The 17,649-nt window shown below is 50.7% G+C and overlaps 1 protein-coding gene and 1 non-coding gene across 2 annotated transcripts in view; both read left to right on the top strand.

The window, feature by feature from the left end:
* Window positions 1-308: 308 nt before the first annotated feature.
* LOC107114310 (CD320 antigen-like) overlaps window positions 309-17,649 on the top strand; it is a 20,938-nt gene continuing 3,597 nt past the window's right edge. The window contains exons 1-4 of the mRNA XM_015415756.1: window positions 309-467; window positions 9,569-10,009; window positions 12,321-12,398; window positions 16,767-16,902. Coding sequence (XP_015271242.1) covers window positions 395-467; window positions 9,569-10,009; window positions 12,321-12,398; window positions 16,767-16,873 — 699 coding nt within the window. The 5' untranslated portion in view covers window positions 309-394 and the 3' untranslated portion in view covers window positions 16,874-16,902. The remainder of the gene's footprint in view (window positions 468-9,568; window positions 10,010-12,320; window positions 12,399-16,766; window positions 16,903-17,649) is intronic.
* Window positions 15,059-15,130, top strand: TRNAA-AGC. Its single transcript has one exon. It is a non-coding gene; the product is annotated as a tRNA-Ala (tRNA).

Raw genomic sequence — 17,649 nt, 5'->3', positions numbered from 1 at the left:
GTGCACCATGATCAATTTGCACTAATTTTATCAATCAATTTATTTATTTACAAATCTTCGTTTTGTTTTTTTTTCTTTCCTTTTCACCCTTTTCCAAACATTGTGGTGCCCCCTTGTGCCCTGAGCACGTGCTTGGTCATCTTAAGGTTTAACCCGCCCCTGCACCCTTGGTTGCCAGACCCACCTGCTGTGGAAGGGAAGCGCCCGAAAAGAGCCGCTCTGCGCATGCTCGGGGTCGTTAAGCGCGAGAGGGGCGTCAAGGTGTCCGTCCCCGTGACGTCACTCCCCGCCTTGTGCGCATGCTTGAATCGGAGCGCGAGAGAAAATTGACACAGCAGCCGCAGGGGCGCCAGATGAGTTCCAGGCGTGCGGAGGTGTCATCTGGACGGGCGTCATGCAGCAGCTCTTCCTCCTCGCTCTCTTCCTGGCGGTGACGGGACAGCTCTGCGCTCGGGCCGCCGAGACCGGTGAGTGACTGAGAGAGGCGGCTTTACTAAAGAGAAAAGCTCGAGGCGCCGGAGAGCCACGCCCCTCAGCCCCACCGATTGGTCACTGCTCGGAGGCTGCGGCGTGCAACGGGCGCCGATTGGTTACCGGTCTGCTCCTCATGGCTTGCTTTCTCCCCGCGCGCGTGGTGCGGTGCCTTGGTGGCGTCTGCGCCCCCTTATTGGGCGCACGAGGGCCATCGCCCCCTCTTGGCTCCGCCTCCTCCGGGAGGAGGGTCCTTCTCTGGGTTACCATGGGGATGGGAGGTCGCTGTCAAGGAGACCCTCGCCTCCTTTGTGCAAACGTCTCAATCCGTAGAGTTTAGGGACTCATTCCAAAAGTTGACACTGGGCAAGGGAAGGAAGGGGAATGCCTAGTTTAGATCAATGCATTTTATGGAAATGCAATATTTTAAGTGTTTATATACATACACACATAGTAAAGGTTTCCCCTTGCTCGAAAGCCAGCCGAGTCCGACTCTAGGGTTGCGGTTCATCTCCATTTCCAAGCCGAAGAGCCAGCGCTGTCCGAAGACGTTTCCGTGGTCATGTGGCCGGCATGACTAGACGCCGAGGTGCACGGAACGCTGTTACCTTCCCACCGAAGTGGTACCTATTTATCTACTTGCAATTTCTTGCTTCTGAATTGCTGGGTTGGTAGGAGCTGGGACCAGAGACGGGAGCTCACTCCGTCATGCGGCACTTCTCGAACTCCTGAACTACCGACCTTCTGGTCTGCAGTTCAGCGTCTTAACCACTTGAGGCACCGCAGCTCCCCACACATACATACACACACATTATTTATTTAAAATATTTATTTTATATCACACACACACACATAATATTTCAAAATGTGTCCCTTAAGCGCATGATTAATCTATAAGAGCCAGTTTGGTGTAGTGGTGAAGTGTGCGGACTCTAAACTGGGAGAACCGGCTTTGATTCCCCACTCCTCCACTTGCACCTGCTGATGTGACCTTGGGTCAGTCACAAGCTCTGGCACCGCTGTCCTTGAAAAAGAGCAGTTTCTGTCAGAGCTCTCTCAGCCTCACCCGCCTCACAGGGTGTCTGTTGTGGGGAGGGGAAGGGAAAGTAGTTTGTAAGCCGCTCTGAGACTCCCTTGGGTAGTGAAGTATAAATCCAATCTCTTCTTCTTCTACCTCCCAGGGTGTCTGTTGTGGGGAGAGGAAGGGAAAGGAGTTTGTAAGCCGTTCTGAGACTCCAAGTGAAGGGCGGGGTATAAATCCAATCACTTCTTCTTCTTCTATAATATTATTATTAGTTGCTTTATACAGTGGTATTTACATACATTATGCTTTTTAAAAAACCCAGATATTGCAAGCCCATGGAACCAAGAAAGTTCTAATCTGGCAGTTCAATCCTATGCAGAATTATGCATGCTGAAATTACTTTTAGATTATTGAGCTCAAGTGTGCCTAACTCTGCCTACAACTGGGCTGTAAACATAGAAGTAGCCCTGCTGAATCAGACCAAGGGCCAATGCTCCCTCTAAGTTGTGGAGTCTTGCGAGCAAAAATTCTACTTTGTGATGTACTACTTTGTGAAGTTGTGAGCGAGCAATATGGCTGCTGTATAAATTAGTTTGCTCTGGAGCCATCCTTCCTAAACTAAAACTCTTCCTGAACGAAGACAAACATCTGCGAGCCAGTGGCTAAAAAACTAGTGTGAGCTAGCTCACACTAACTCAGCTTAGAGGGGCCCTCTAGTCTTGTGTTTTGTTTCCCACAATGAAGAGTAGAGGAGTAGGCTTTTATGCCTCGCTTTTCTCTACCTTAAGGAGTCTCAAAGTGGCTTACAATTGCCTTTCCCTTCCTCTTCCCACAACAGACACCATGGGAGGAAGGTGGAGCTGAGAGAGCTCTGAGAGAACTGTGACTGGCCCAGGGTCACCCAGCAGACTTCATATGGAGGAGCCTGGCTCTCCAGATTAGAGTCTGCCGCTATTAGCCACTCCGCCACATGAGCCGAGCAGATTCCCTTGGAAGGCCAACAAATAGGGCATGGTGGTCAAAATCACACTGTATTGTTGCCCTCCCCCCGCTTTGACATTCAGAGAGGCAGGGGTCATTTTGTAGAAAAAGAGGTGCAGGAACTAATTAGCATAACTCATTAGCATAGCTTATTTGTATATGCCACACCCCCTGACATCACCGGAAGTGTGTCAGAAGACAACACCCACCGCTCAGGCTCCACTGGACTGTTCTGGATTGCTAGCTATTGGGGGGAGGGGAATGTGCAGATCTGCCCTCACAGAGGAGAGAGAGCTTGTACCTGAATAAAACCTGATCTTAAAGGTGCCACTGGACTGTTTTGGGCCGGGGGCCGGGGGGGGGGGCTTTGCAACTTACCTGGCTGCTTCTTGCTCTGACTGAGGGCTGCTGGGAGCAGGGGGTGGGGCTTGTTTCATGTGCCCGCCCCCTGGGCTCTCTACTGCCAGAGCTCCGCTCCTGTGAGCTCCTGCAGGAAATGACCCTTGCAGAGAGGTATTCCATATCTGAATATGGAATCACTGTGGCTAACAGCAATTGATGGGCTCTTCTCCTCTGTTGAGTTTGGCCAGAGCCCCTTTAAAACCAAATAAACTAGTTACTTGCTATCACTGCGTGCTGAGATCCACAGCTCTAAGTGCAGAGTTGACTCTGCTGCCCATCAGCTTTGCTGAGCGCCTGCAGAAAGCAGCGCATGGCTGCAGAGTTTTGCTGGGGAACAACTGAAGCCGCCTTCTGGTGACTCAGATCATCGGTCCATCTAGCTCAGAACTGTACGTTGACGGGCGGTGGATCTGTAGGACCTTAGGCAGAGAAAGGCCTTTCCGAGCATCGGGGCGATGCTGGGGATTGAACCTGGGACCTTTTGCAGAAAAAACATTATCACCGATCTCCAGCCCCTCTGATCCAGCCACAGCCCAGCACTTCTAAATCCCAATTCCAGGGTCTTTAGCCTCCTTTGATGTCCAGTGAAGCATGTAAGGAATGAAACGTCGGCTGGCAAGGTTGCAGAATTAACTTGATTGTTTTAACTCACGAGTTTGATGCTGCTTTGATCTCTGTGTGCTTATACTCTGCAGGGGAGGGGAGGCTGCATGGTGTATAGCCCAGGGGTGGCCAAACCATGGCTCAGGAGCCACAGGCGGCTCTTTGACACGTATTGTGCGGCTCCCGGCAGGGCAGCTGGGGAAGCGAAGGGGAGACATACTTTTTCTCCCTCCCGTCTATTTCTCTCTCTCTCTTTCTCTCCTCTCTTTCTTTCTACCTCTTTCTTTCTTTTTTCCTTTAAGCTCCCGGAGGGGATTTCTTATTATTTTTTCAAACTACAAAAAACAACTACAGAAAAACAGGAAGGGGGACTACATATACAGGACAAAGAAAGGATTTATTTATTTATTTCAAGAGAGGAGATCTTCATTGGCTTAGTTACCGTAAAAACTTCCCTTCTTTTAAGCATATAACAAACTGAGTCAAAAATCAAGACTACTTTTTCTTTGTAAAAACTCTTACAACTTCACTGTCTAAGGACACTGCCCCCAAATCATCCCTTTTCATCATCTTCCAAGGCGCACCATTCAGAGTCCTTCAGCCTTTACTTCTTTCTACCTCTTTCATTCTTTCTTTCCACCTCTCTCTTTCCCCCTCCCTCTTAGGCAAATAAATATCATTAGCAAACAAATAAATATCATTGGAGAAATATCATTATCAATATCTGTATTGACCCCTTTGGTTTTTAATTTCTGGCAGTCACATTTCGTGTTGATAAAAAAGCAAATGTGCATATATTTTTAATAAAAACGTGTGTGTCTCGCGGCTCTCAAGCCTCTGATGTTTATTCTCTGTGGCTCTTACGCTGAGCACGTTTGGCCGCCCTTGATATAGCCCAATCTGGTCAGGTCTCAGAGGTTAAGCAGGGTCGGTATTTGGAAGGGAGACCGCCAAGGAAGACTTTGCAAAGGAAGGCAATGGCCAGCCACCACGGCTTCTCTCTTGCCTTGAGAGCCCCTTGCCGGCGTTGCCATAAGTGAGCCTTGACTGGACAGCAGTTTACATACATACATCTGTTTGGTGTAGTGGTTAAGTGTGCAGACTCTAATCTGGGAGAACCGGGTTTGATTCCCCACTCCTCCACTTGCACCTGCTGATGTGACCTTGGGTCAGTCACAAGCTCTGGGACAGCTGTCCTTGAAAAAGACCAGTTCCTGTCAGAGCTCTCTCAGCCCCACCCACCTCACAGGGTGTCTGTTGTGGGGAGGAAAAGGGAAAGGAGTTTGTTAGCCGCTCTGAGACTCCAAGCGAAGGGCGGGGTATAAATCCAATCGCTTCTTCTTCTTCTTCTTCCTCCTGCCTTGAGTACAGTGGGGAAAGTAGGATAAAATATTTCAAATAAAACAAAGGAAGGTATTTAAAAGTTCTTAACTGGCATAGGTGCCCTATCAGTTTGTCCTTTGTACTGGATCTCTTCATATACAGAAACGCGGCGGAGTCCTTCCCCCCCCCCAGCCTTTGTCTTAGAACAGCCTGCTGACACCTTTGTTTCCTGCCAAGAAGGCTTGGCATTTGCACGTAATCGGCTACTTTGGCTTTTCCTGTCACATTTCTGAGTTTCTTTGGTCTCTTGTACAGCTACGTGCCTTGGTGGGAATCAGGAGCCAAGACCGGTGGCAGACGCCCAAGGATGTCAGCCCATTTGAAGGATTCCAAACAGGAACAGTAAAACAATATATATTTTTATTGGGGCTTCTCCTTTGGAGTTTTGGGCTGGTCATAATACAGATTGTTTTACTGTCCCGCTAAGCGTTTGAAAAGGTGGCGAGTCGGCTAGGTGTGGCTCATTTCCCAGGTTTCCTTGTGCTCCCTTGCGACTGGCTTTGTTGACAACCCAATCCTCTGCACTTAAGTCCCCCTGGGTTCAGTCAGGCTTACTTCTAAGTAAATAGTTTAGGATTGCAACCACACAAAACCATGCGTTAGAGCATTCTCAATCTGGAGAGTTATGTATTTACTAAAACAGCTCTAACCTGCCTTTCCTTGCGGTTCAAGACAGACTGCGCGGCTTAGAGGGAACATTGCTTACGATAATGGTTTGTTTTTCAGTTTAAAACCAAACATAAAACAGCAAACCCCTAATCTCTCCTTCATGCCACCTTTAAAAGATGCTTTCCGATTCAAAACCACCACCCCCAGCCCTGACAAACAAGCAGGACTTACAGTGCCTCCTGAAGAAGAGTAGGAGATTGGATTTATACCCTGCCTTTCACTACCCGAAGGAGTCTCAGAGCGGCTTACAAACTCCTTTCCTCTCCCCTCCCCACAACAGACACCCTGTAGGTGGGGCTGAGAGAGCTCTCTCGAGAACTGCTCCAGAGAGAACAGCTCTGAAATAACTTGCGACTGACCCAAAGTCACACCAGCACCTGCATGTGGAGGAGTCAAACCCGGTTCTTCCGAATTAGAGGCTGCGCTCTTAACCACTACACCAAATTACCTTCTAGGATCTCCAAGGAGGGAGCCCCCCTCACCTCTTCAGGGAGCCCATTCCACAGAGCCAGAGCCGTGAGGGCAAAGACCTGGGGCTCTGGTCGTTGCCAGACGGGCCACCCTAAGTGATGGGCTAGCCAACAGATGGCTGCCTGATGACTGTAGTTGGCATACAGGGACACATGGAATGGAGACAGTTCTTCAAATATGTGAGCCCTAGGTCGTGAAGGGCTTTAAAAGTCGTAACCGGTGCTTTGAATTGAACTCGCAAACAGACTGGCAGCCAACGTAAGTGTTTCAGCATACTTTCCCAGTGGCTAGCCCCTGACAAGAGTTGGGCTGCTGCGTTATGACCAGTTGTACTTTCTGGGTAGCCTGCAAGGGCAGCCCCACGTAGAGTGCATTGCAGTAATCCAGCTGTAAGGTTACAGCAGCATGGGTCAGCCTGGCCAGATCGGCTGAATCTAGGTAATGAGCAAGTTGGTGAATCCAGTGCAGCAGTGCTCCTGGCCACCATGCCAACTTCCTTTTCATAAGAATGTAAGAGAAGCCCATGTTGGATCAGGCCAATGGCCCACCCAGTCCAACACTCTGTCACACAGAGGCCAAAAATACCAGCTACCATCAGGAGGTCCAGCAGTGGGGCCAGGACACCAGAAGCTCCCCCACTGTTGCCCCCCCAAGCACCAAGAATACAGAGCATCACTTGCCCCAGACTGAGAGTTCCTATCTATAAAGGTAAAGGTTCCCCTTGCTCAAAAGCCAGTCGAATCAGACTCTAGAGGGTGGTGCTCATCTCCGTTTCCAAGCCGAAGAGCCAGCACTGTCCAAAGACATTTCCATGGTCATGTGGCCGGCATGACTAAACGCCAAGGCACACAGAACGAAAGCGGTACCTATTATCTACCTGCAATTTCTTGCTTTCGAACTGTTAGGTTGGCAGGAGCTGGGGCCAGACGACGGGAGCTCACTCTGTCACACGCCACTCGGGTCTCGAACTGCCGAACTACCGACCTTCCGGTCCGCAGCTCAGCATCTTAACCTCCAGTAATCTATACCTTGTGGCTAATAGCCACCTTTCAGACAGCAAAGCGGAGTCCATGAGCACCCCCAAGCTCTTAAATGGCACTAAAGTCCCAGTCGTGCCTTTTCAAGGTCTACACACAAATGCTAAAAATCTCCGAGGTGATATGCATGCGGAGGGCCCACTAGAGACTGCGTGTGTGGGATGCAACCTGCAGAAAACCTCAGTTGCCACTTGTCATATCTGCCTGGCCTAAGAAATAAATGCTTAAACAGCCCATCACCGAGAATGGCTTTCCACTTAGAACCGATGAACAAACCAGCATTGGTCAGCGTTTGCCAATGATATTGTTGGGCCGACTTCTAGAGAGTTTCAGAAGTCTAGGACAGCAGGAGCCAGTCTGGTGTAGTGGTTAAGTGCGCTGACTCTAATCTGGAAGAACCAGGTTTGATTCCCCACTCCTCCGCTTGCACCTGCTGGACGACCTTGGGCAAGCCGTAGCTCTGATAAGAGCCGTTCTTGAAAAAGAGCAGTTTCTGTCAGAGCTCTCTTAGCCTGAGCTCTCAGGGTATCTGTTGTGGGGAGGGGAAGGGGAATGAGTTTGTAAGCCCCTCTGAGACTCCTTTGGGTAGTGAAGGGCGGGGTATAAACCCAATCTCCTCCTCCTCCTCCTCTTCTTCTTCCTCTTCTTCTTCTTCTGTTGTGGGGAGGGAAAAGGAAAAGAGGGTGTCTGTTGTGGGGAGGGGAAGGGAGAGGAGTTTGTAAGCCGCTCTGAGACTCCTTTGGGTAGCGAAGGGCAGGGTATCAATCCAATCTCCTCCTCCTCCTCCTCTTCCTCCTCCTCTTCTTCTTCTTCGTAGCAGGTCTGTTGCCTGCCCCGCCTGCACACCCTTTCCCCAGCAGCCCTGGCCAGACTACGCGGCTCAAAATGCTGCTGCTATTGCCACCGGGAGTGCCACTGCCGTGTACCACCCACATGCCTTTCCTCAGTCTCTCTGGGCAGGTGGGAGCATGGGGGGGGTTGGGGGGCGGGGGGGGGGGGGGTCAGCAGCAATTGGTCCCACCAGAAGTCTTGGTGCCTGGCAGCTGCCCCAACCTCAAGGTAACGTCAAGGGCGAGAGATCACGGGATAGTGTTACGAAGTCCAGCCTCAGGGTAGGCTGATGCCATCACTTGCTTAGGATCCTGGGTAGGGTGCTCCACAGCGCAATGGGTTATTTGTTTGGGCAATAATAATTATTGTATGGCAGTGTGTGTAGCAGTGCTCCCCCCAACCTGTGGAGTCTTGTGAGCAAAAATCCTACTTTGTGAGCAACTGGCATTAAAGTTGTGAGCGAGCCATTTGGCGACTGCATACATTAGTTTGCTTTGGCGCCACCGTTTCTGAGTGAAGACAAAAATGTGTGAGCCGGAGGCTAAAAAAGTGTGAGCTAGCTCACACTAACTCAGCTTAGAGGGAACACCGGTGTGTAGTGTAGCCAGGAGATCTCAAGATTGTCTGGCAGCCAGAAGTTCTAGCTCTTTTAGCGTTATGCACCACTAGGTGGCGAGCTAGACTTGTTTTTGAGTTAAGAGATGTTTCAGAGGTGGTTTGCCACTGCCTGCCTCTGCGTCACGACCCTGGTATTCCTTGGAGGCCACCCATCCATATACTAGCCAGGACCAACCCTGCTTCTGAGATCTGACGAGATCGGTCGAGCCTGGGCTGTCCAGGTCAGGGCATTTGGCTGGGTGCAGGGGTGATGGCAAATTGCATTCTTCCTGGCAGAAGATTTGGGCTGTCCCTTTCTTAGGCTCTCTCTACCGCCTTACATTCACCCCTGGTTTGGGTTGGGTCTCCCCCCCCCTCCCCAAGTTTTTATTTATATTATTTTACATCATTCTTGGCAGATGTACCGATTGCAATAAAGTTCAATTTCTTGCTTTTGAACTGCTAGGTTGGCAGGAGCTGGGGCCAGACGACAGGAGCTCACTCTGTCATGCGCCACTCGGGTCTCGAACTGCCGAACTACCGACCTTCCGGTCCGCAGCTCAGCATCTTAACCTCCAGTAATCTATACCTTGTGGCTAATAGCCACCTTTCAGACAGCAAGGCGGAGTCCATGAGCACCCCCAAGCTCTTAAATGGCACTAAAGTCCCAGTCGTGCCTTTTCAAGGTCTACACACAAATGCTAAAAATCTCCGAGGTGATATGCATGCGGAGGGCCCACTAGAGACTGCGTGTGTGGGATGCAACCTGCAGAAAGCCTCAGTTGCCACTTGTCATATGTATAGCTTTATGTATTGTACGCCAGTAATTTTGTGTTATGCTACACCTTCACCACATATGTTAAAAATTACCGACATTATATTTACATTTCCAGCAATTTTTGAGGCATTTATGTAACACTTAGCTATTTTATGTGGTGACCAGTGCCACCTAAAAATATTTTGTATATATTTTCCGTATATGGTATTGCTCGTGTGTATTTTATTGATTTCCATATTTTAGACCAATCAGCTATATCAATATTATGGGTTGGGTCTTGACTGACTCAGCTGTTCCTTCACCATTTCTCTCTCTCTGCAGATGTCTTCAGCAGCACGGCTTGCAGCTTCCCATGTGAGGATGGGGGCCGGGTGCCACTGGGCATGAGGTGCGACGGGAAGCCCGATTGCGCAGACGGCAGCGACGAGAGCCACTGCGGCTCTGGAAACGTCTCGTGCGCGCCTGACGAATGGCAGTGTGGCGGCAGGGGCCCCTGCCTGCCCTCGGAGCAGTTCTGCGATTGCTATCTAGACTGCCCGGACAGCTCTGACGCATTGGCCAAGGACTGTGAGTTCCAGACGGCCCAGCCCAAACTGGCCCTCTCTTCCTCGGCCTGCTCTGAAAATGAGTTCCAGTGCACTCCAGGTGCTGCCTGTTTCCCCCTGGAGTGGAGGTGTGACGGCCATGCGGATTGCATCGATGAGCAGGACGAACAGAACTGTGGCTTAGATTTGCTGCCGTCTTCAGTGGCAACTAAACCTGGTGAGGAAAATAGGTGTCTGTTTGGGGGGGGGAGCAGGTGTACAATGTGTGGGGGTGTCTTGGCTCACCCTCCCGCCATTTTCCCGTCTGTTCCAGAATGCCTTTGAGAGCCAGTTTGGTGTAGTGGTTGGGAGCGCGGACTCAAATCTGGGAGGACTGGGCTTGATTCCCCACTCCTCCACATGCAGCTGCTGGACTGACCTTGGGTCAGTCACAAGTTCTCTCAGAGCTGTTCTCTCAAGGGCAGTTCTCGAAAGAGCTCTCTCGGCCCCACCTACCTCACAGGGCGTCTGTTGTGGGGTGGGGAAGGGAAAGGAGATTGGAAGCCGCTCTGAGACTCCTTCCGGTAGTGAAGGGCGGGATATAAATCCAATGTTCTCTTCTTTTCACCATTCTGCCTCTCGCCAGCCAGATGTCCTACAAACCAAGGACGGGAAGAGCATCTCGTTCCTGCAGTAAATAAGATAATTGGTTGCCGAACATAGAAAGATGACCTGCCTGAGCTTTTACAAAGCTGGATAGGACGGGAAGAGCCTTTCGTTCCTGCAGTAAATAAGATAATTGGTTGCTGCCTGAGCGTTTATAAAGCTGGAGATTTTAGTTATAAACCACTTCTGTAGTGCTCAGTGTTGATTCTGTACAAAGTGGACGCTGCTGCTGTCCGTGCCGGGGCTGAAGCCTCTCTTTTGCTGGCAGCAATGTTATTGCTATGCTCCAAAGCCATAGTCCTCCTTCCACACCCCTGCCCCACCCCTCCCTGCCTGCAGCTGGCAAGATCTCGCCTTGCTCTCCAGGTAATATCTGTGTTTGCACACGGCAATCTCTCCCCCCCCCCCCCCCCTACTTTCCCTGGATGTCTTTGGCCTGGCCTCAAGGAACATCAGGCTAGCTGGCACAGTATCAGTCAAGCTTTCTCTCAGCGTATTGAGTCACAGAATCGGGCTTCTGTTGGGCTTTTACCATGGAACACCTCGATCAGCCTAGGGTTACGAAGTTAAAAGGCAGTTTGACATAGAAATAATAGCCATGGCAAGTATTAAAAAGCCGGCGCCCCTGATCCGTCCTTTGCTAGAAATGGAGTTAGGAAGGGCAGCTGCCAGCTCACACAGTAAAAAGCCCGGTAGCACTAACAAACTTTATTGTGGCATAAGCTTTCGAGAAGCACAGCTCTCTTCGTCAGATGCCTCTGACGAAGAGAGCTGTGTTTCTCGAAAGCTTATGCTGCAATAAAGTTTGTTAGTCTTACAATAAGATTTGTTAGTATTAAAGGTGCTACCAGGCTTTTTACTATTTTGCAGCAACACACTAACACAGCTAACTCCTCTAGCTCACACAGTGGCTTTCTAGGCTTCAAGGAACATGTGGAATTCACTGCCACAGGAAGTGGTGGCAGCTATAAGCACAGACAGCTTCAAGAGGGGATTGGATAAACATATGGAGCAGCGGTCCATCTGTGGCTATTAGCCAGAAGGTGTAGATCTGGGGTGTCGAACTCGTTTATTATGAGGGTCGGGTCTGACATAAATGAGACCTTGTTGGGCCGGGCCGTGTGTGTCATAAAATGTAATGCCAGGTAGCGGAGATGTAAACTTTATAAAGGACACAAACACAATTTTTTTTTACTTAAAAGAAAAACATGATTAACAGATTAGCTCTGTAAGCTGCACACCTACTTTTGATTTATTGACATTCACCACAGAAATCCCATGCTGAGAGTTCTGAGTCTAGGACGCAGGTTAAAACATGAAATGGCTGAGCGAGTGAGAGAGTCTGGCAAAGCAAGCTAAGATGCAGCAGCAGCAGCTGAACTGGAAGCAGGAGACGGCCAGTTCCACTGCGGGCCTGATGGAAGCCCTCTGGGGGCCTGATCCGGCCCCCAGGCTGCATGTTTGACACCCCTGGTGTAGATAGAACACTGGGGCAGTGATGCTCTGTATCCTTGTTGCTTGTTTGGCAATGGTGGAAGGGCTTCTGGAGTTCTGGCCCCACTGGTGGACCTCCAGATAGCCCCTGGGTTTTGGCTGTTTTGCGACTGGATGTGCCGTTGGCCTGATCCAACACGGCTTCTCTTATGTTCTTATGTTCTTATTTGATGGTTTAATTGACAAGTGAGGTTTTCCTTTAACGTAACTAAGTAGAAGCATTGCGTTCTTTAGGTTTCTTGCCGAGTCACGACGATTATCCTGAAATCACGGAAAGATGTTGTGCTGGCTTCTGGTTTTTGCAAGGGGATGTATGTGGGGGGGGGGATGAGGCGAAGACACCTTCCGCATGGGGGGCTGTCATTGCCAATCTGTTTTTCTCCTTTCAGAGAGCAAGACCTTTCCTGCAAAGGAACCTCGAGGAAGTCTCAGGGATCCCATCTATTTGGCAGTGATTGCCATCACGGGTGAGTAAGGTCCACAGTTCTCTCGGGCCCCGGCCCAGCTTAACTCATGTCCCGTTGAAACCAATGGAATGAGTTAGTCGGGGCCAAATCTGAAGTTGGGTCCCTTCAGCTAACCTTCGTGGCGCTGGCTTTTCCTGTGCCAAAAGGCAAAACTTAGGCCAAGTTCAGACTGTCAGTTTGCCCCGAGATAGGCACGTGCCAGAAACGTTTCACAAACGGATTAAAGGGCCAGTTCACACAGAGTCTGATTAGATGGCTCTTTAGATCCGCGCGAGGCACGATTGCCTCACAGATCGAAAGGTAATGGCCAGACACAAACATCTGGGAAATGTCCCTCTTCTGTGGGCATCCCGTTTTGCCGTGCTTCGGAGCCGTACTTAAAAGATAGCACTTTAAAACTGGGGTTTTCGGTTACTTGTGGGACAACTGCGGACTTTCACCCGTCTAATCGTTCCACCAGCACGCAATCCTCCCATCAGGGTGGTCTGACGTCAGACCATCCAGAGCGGGTGCCATTTTAAAAAATCTCTACACATGCGCAGATCAACATGCGCAAAAAGGTTTTTTAAAAAACCCACCACGCGCCTCCTTCAACAAGGACGCGCTGTGACACCTATTCGCATGCACAAAAAGTAGACGCCGTCTAGACAATCCACAACGGAGGCAGCGCGCGGTAAGGCGATTCACCAGGGGGATGTCCGGTCATGCTACGATGGATTAAAAAGATCGGGATAAAATTCAAGCTGGCATCATGACGGGATTAGCTGCGCATCTGAACGCACCCACAGGCACATCTGTCAGGCGTTCCCCAGCCGTACTCAGCTCGTCTTGTAGCGCTTGCCTCCCGAGTTTAAAAAGTACCTGGTGAAAGTGGTGGCAAACCCTGGAGAGCACGGTCATCCCGCGTTCATCCCGCACCAATGAAGCATGGACGCCAAAAGCCGCAATTGCTTGTGCGCATATGCGCATAAACGCATATCTCCAGATATCTCCAAAAAGAAAGCCGCGCCTTACAGCCGCGCCTCCGCCAGGGGCGGACCAACAGTGCAAACGCTCCCTTGTGCCTCCTCCCCGGTATGCTCCCGCATCAGTTGGTGCAGTGTGAACGGGAATACTGGGAACAAGTTGTTCTGGGTCTTTTTTGCCACGACTCCCTCGCGCTTCATTCTGCCAGTCTGTCCTCAGCCTTAGAATCTCTTAGAAGGCTTGTGCAACTACGCCACTCTTATTAGAGACTGTGGCGGAAATGGATGTGGAAGTGTGGCGACAGAGTGAGTGTGTCCCCGTCCATCCTGCCTCTCGTGCTACTTTCTCAGCCCCGGGGTCCACATCACACCTGAAACTGACAAAGAGACTAAACTCCAGCACTATGACAGGCAAATGGAGAGAATGCGTTTACCCAGTCCTTGCCACTGGACTTTGCGATAGTAAATAGCAGTGTTTCTTTCAAAATGGTGTGGGTGGTTGTGTTCTGACAAACACATCAAGATGTTTCAACCCAATGCAACAGAGTTGAACAGGAAGTTCATATTCCTGTCCCACCCTCCTTGCCAAGTTTATGCCAGTTGGCAAGGAGGGTGTAGTGTAGCCAGTTTGGCGTCGTGGTTAAGCGCGCGGACTCTAATCTCGGAGAACCAGGTTTGATTCCCCACTATTCCACTTGCACCTGGCTGGATGACCTTGGGCAAGCCGTAGTTCTGATAAGAGCTGTTCTTGAAAAAGAGCAGTTTCTGTCAGAGCTCTCTCAGCCCCGCCTCCCTCACAGGGTGTCTGTTGTGGAGAGTTAACAGAGGCCCATTATCTCAGCAAAGGCCTATCCATTGACTTGTATGTGCCAGTGTCACACACATAAAGGGGTGACTGTGGTGGGAGGGAGACTGGGGCACACACATAAAGGGGTGACTGTGGTGGGAGGGAGACTGGGGCACACACATAAAGGGGTGACTGTGGTGGGAGGGAGACTGGGGCACACACATAAAGGGGTGACTGTGGTGGGAGGGAGACTGGGGCACACACATAAAGGGGTGACTGTGGTGGGAGGGAGACTGGGGCACAGGCCAAAAGAGGCACTGCCAACCAGTGTACATGTGAGCGGCCGCTCATTAACACAGGAAGCCCCGCTCAGCAGCAGTATGGAGCCACGCAGCCAGTGTTCCCTCTAAGCTTAGTTAGTATGAGCTAGCTCACAGATTTTTAGCCTCTCGCTCACACATTTTTGTCTCAGCTCAGGAAGGGATGGCTCCAGAGCAAACTGATTTAGGCAGTAGCCAAATCACTCGCTCACAACTTTAAGGCCAGCAGCTCACAAAGTAGAGTTTTTGTTCACAAGACTCCACAGCTTAGAGGGAGCATTGCACGTGGGGTGGGGTGGGGTGGGGGGGGATGTAGAGGGAACATTGCTGCCAACTGTTGCCTACTCTGTTTTCATCATGTGCCATTTCAGCGGAAGGCAGACGCAGTGCATGATAGGTTCTGGGGAGCTCACCTGCTTGCTGAACTTATGCCTGTTGAGCTGGCATTAAAGAAGATACAGGAGCTGGGCTAAGAATGGAATCTGGCATCCATAGGATGAAGGAGCCCTCCCGTCTAAATGCCGTCAGCCCATCTCTGAGTGTCTGTTTGGAACAGGAGCTGCTTGGAAGGCAGTGCCAAAGCCAAGAGGGGCCGTGGCTCAGTGGTAGAGCCTCTGCTCAGCATGCAGAAGGTCCCAGGTTCAATCCCTGGCATCTCCAGCTGAAAAGACCAAGTAGTAGGTGACGGGAAGGACCTCTGCCTGAGTCCCCGGAGGGCAGCCAATGCTGTCAGAGAAGACTATTCCAATAGTCTGACTCTGGTTAAGGTTCCTCTGGAGCTTTGGATTGAGACGCGGAAGGTTTAGATTTACATTGGGGAGAGCGTGAACGACGCGACCCACAGTCCCAGTCCAACTGTGGCCCAGGTGTCAGCCACGGCATCAATGCCGACATTGGGTACGAAGTGAACCAATAAGGCATGTGCTGGCTATGGTCCCACGGTACAGGTGGGTTGAAGTAGGTCGGGGAGTGCGGTCTCAATGCCTGTCTGGGCAAGTATGAGAGCATGAGTCTGGAATGACGGTACTCAGGGCACTCCTCAGATCGATATCGATGTCCCTCGCATCTGCGGGACCTGGATCGTCAATATCGACAGTCCGGCCGAGATCAATCGCTTGCCCAAGAAACAGCCGAAGGAGAGCGATCTATACGAGACCTATGTGGGGCAACCTTCTCGACTTCCCATGGCGAGGCCAAGATCGGTCCACTGTCAACTGAGACCTCCGATTGTCAGAACCCACAGCCAACAACGGAGTACAAGCATTCAGGAATGGTAATACTTTTATTGAAGAGCTATAGGATGCAGTAACATAAGCACTGGGCAGAATAGGATATAGGGTATTCGTATGCACACACACCCCGCCAGAGCACTGGCCAATTAGGCACCCTCCCGCTCGCGGGATAAAGCTTGGAGACCGTTAGGTAGCTAAAGCTGAGAACCAACACTCTCCCACGGCACCTAGGAAAAACCGAGACAATACAACTCCCTCCTGCACATCTGTATAGATAAGCATTTCGGCACAAAGCAGAAAAAGCACAGAAAGGAATGCAGCGTCATGCCTGCCCCTGCTGATGTCATGCCTGCCTTTGCTGATGCCCCTGAACAGGCTCCTGAGGACCCTGAACAGGCTCCTGAGGACAGTACTGCAGCAGAAAGGCAAAGACTGGATCCTGTAGCTGAAAGCTATCTAAGTGGTGAGGAGGATAGAGCCTCCCAGGGAACACCTGCAAGGGATCAGTCTCTGCTGCAGCCCAGTAATTCATCATCAGACTCGCCTCCACCTGTAACCAGGCTCAGGAATGTAAGAAGACAACAGCTGAGAGAGCAAAGGCAGAATGCACGCATGCGTGCCAGAAGATCTCTTAGCCCTGATTACTGACAGGATCCTGTCCTCACTTCTGGCTAGCTAATGAGTTGATTAGCTAGCACTGTATATATGCAAGTCTGTTGCCAGCAGTCATTTGTGCTGGCAATATGCAGTAGCAATTAACCAGACACAAACCGAGCTCCCCAACCCCCATGGCAGCGTAGCTGACACCGATACCGGAGCTACCTAAATAAGGGTCTGTGGCTCAGTGGCAGAGCCTCTGTTTGGCACGCAGAAGGTCCCAGGCTCAATCCCCGGCATCTCCAGTTGAACGGACCAGGTGGTAAGTAATGGGAAAGACTGAGACCCTGGAGAGCCGCTGCCGGTCTGAGTAGACAACACTGACCTTGCTGGGCCAGTCATCTGATTCAGTATAAGGCAGCGTTATGTGCTCAAGAGGCCCATTCTCTGTCTTTCTCCCCTCTCAGCACTGCTGATTGCGATAGCGGCGGGGGTCGGCGTTGCCCTGTGGGAGTGCCGGAGAGCAAAGTCTCGCTCCTCCAGCTACAAGCTAGCAGACTGGGTTGCAGCCTGAGCGGATGCGAAGATTCTCCACCCTGAGCGGTACGTTCATGATTGGATTGGGGTGTGTGTGTTATTATTTGGGAGGGGACGCCTTCTTTCCTGTTTTTTTGAGCAAGCACCCAAGACCCGCCTCTCCCATTGCCCATCGTTCATGCACACACACACACACCCCTGCTGTAATGCATCCTGTAAGGTCCTTGGGGCAGAGACCGGCCAACTCGATTCCTGCTAGCCTTAAAGGCACACCCATTGAGCCAAACTTCTTGTTAAACAAAGAGTGACAGATATAGAAAGGCAAACGGATAGTCATAGAACTCCAGGTTTTATCTCGCCTCCAAATTCTAGATATGTTGCTGCTCCTGTCGCATACTTATATTTTATACTACTGCGAGCACTTTAAATGTTTGAATGTTGTGAAAGTTTTAAGCTGTTTTAAAATGTTTCATGCTGATTAAGTACATTGTACCGACTTCTGTAAGCCGCCCTGAGCCGGTTCACTGGGAGGGCGGGGTATAAATACGAATAATCAGGGCTTTTTTTTTTACAAAAAATTATGCTAATGAGTTCCTCCTGGGCTTTTTTTACAAAAAAAAGCCCAGGAGGAACTCATTAGCATAATAGGCCACACCCAACAGCAGAAACAGCAGGACACACCCATGACAGCACAGCTCATTAGCATATTAGGCCACACCCTATGCATTCCCTTGGCTTGCCCGGGCAAGCCCCCCCTTGAAGGGAAGGGAAGGCTGGGGAAGGCCCAATCCTTCCAGGGGGTCCCTGGCCCCT

This window comes from Gekko japonicus, unplaced genomic scaffold, assembly GCF_001447785.1.
Source record: "Gekko japonicus isolate JY-2015 unplaced genomic scaffold, Gekko_japonicus_V1.1 scaffold5955, whole genome shotgun sequence".
NCBI classification, from domain to species: domain Eukaryota; kingdom Metazoa; phylum Chordata; class Lepidosauria; order Squamata; family Gekkonidae; genus Gekko; species Gekko japonicus.
The sequence above is the reverse complement of the archived record's forward strand: the minus strand, read 5'-3'. Positions and strand labels throughout refer to the sequence as shown.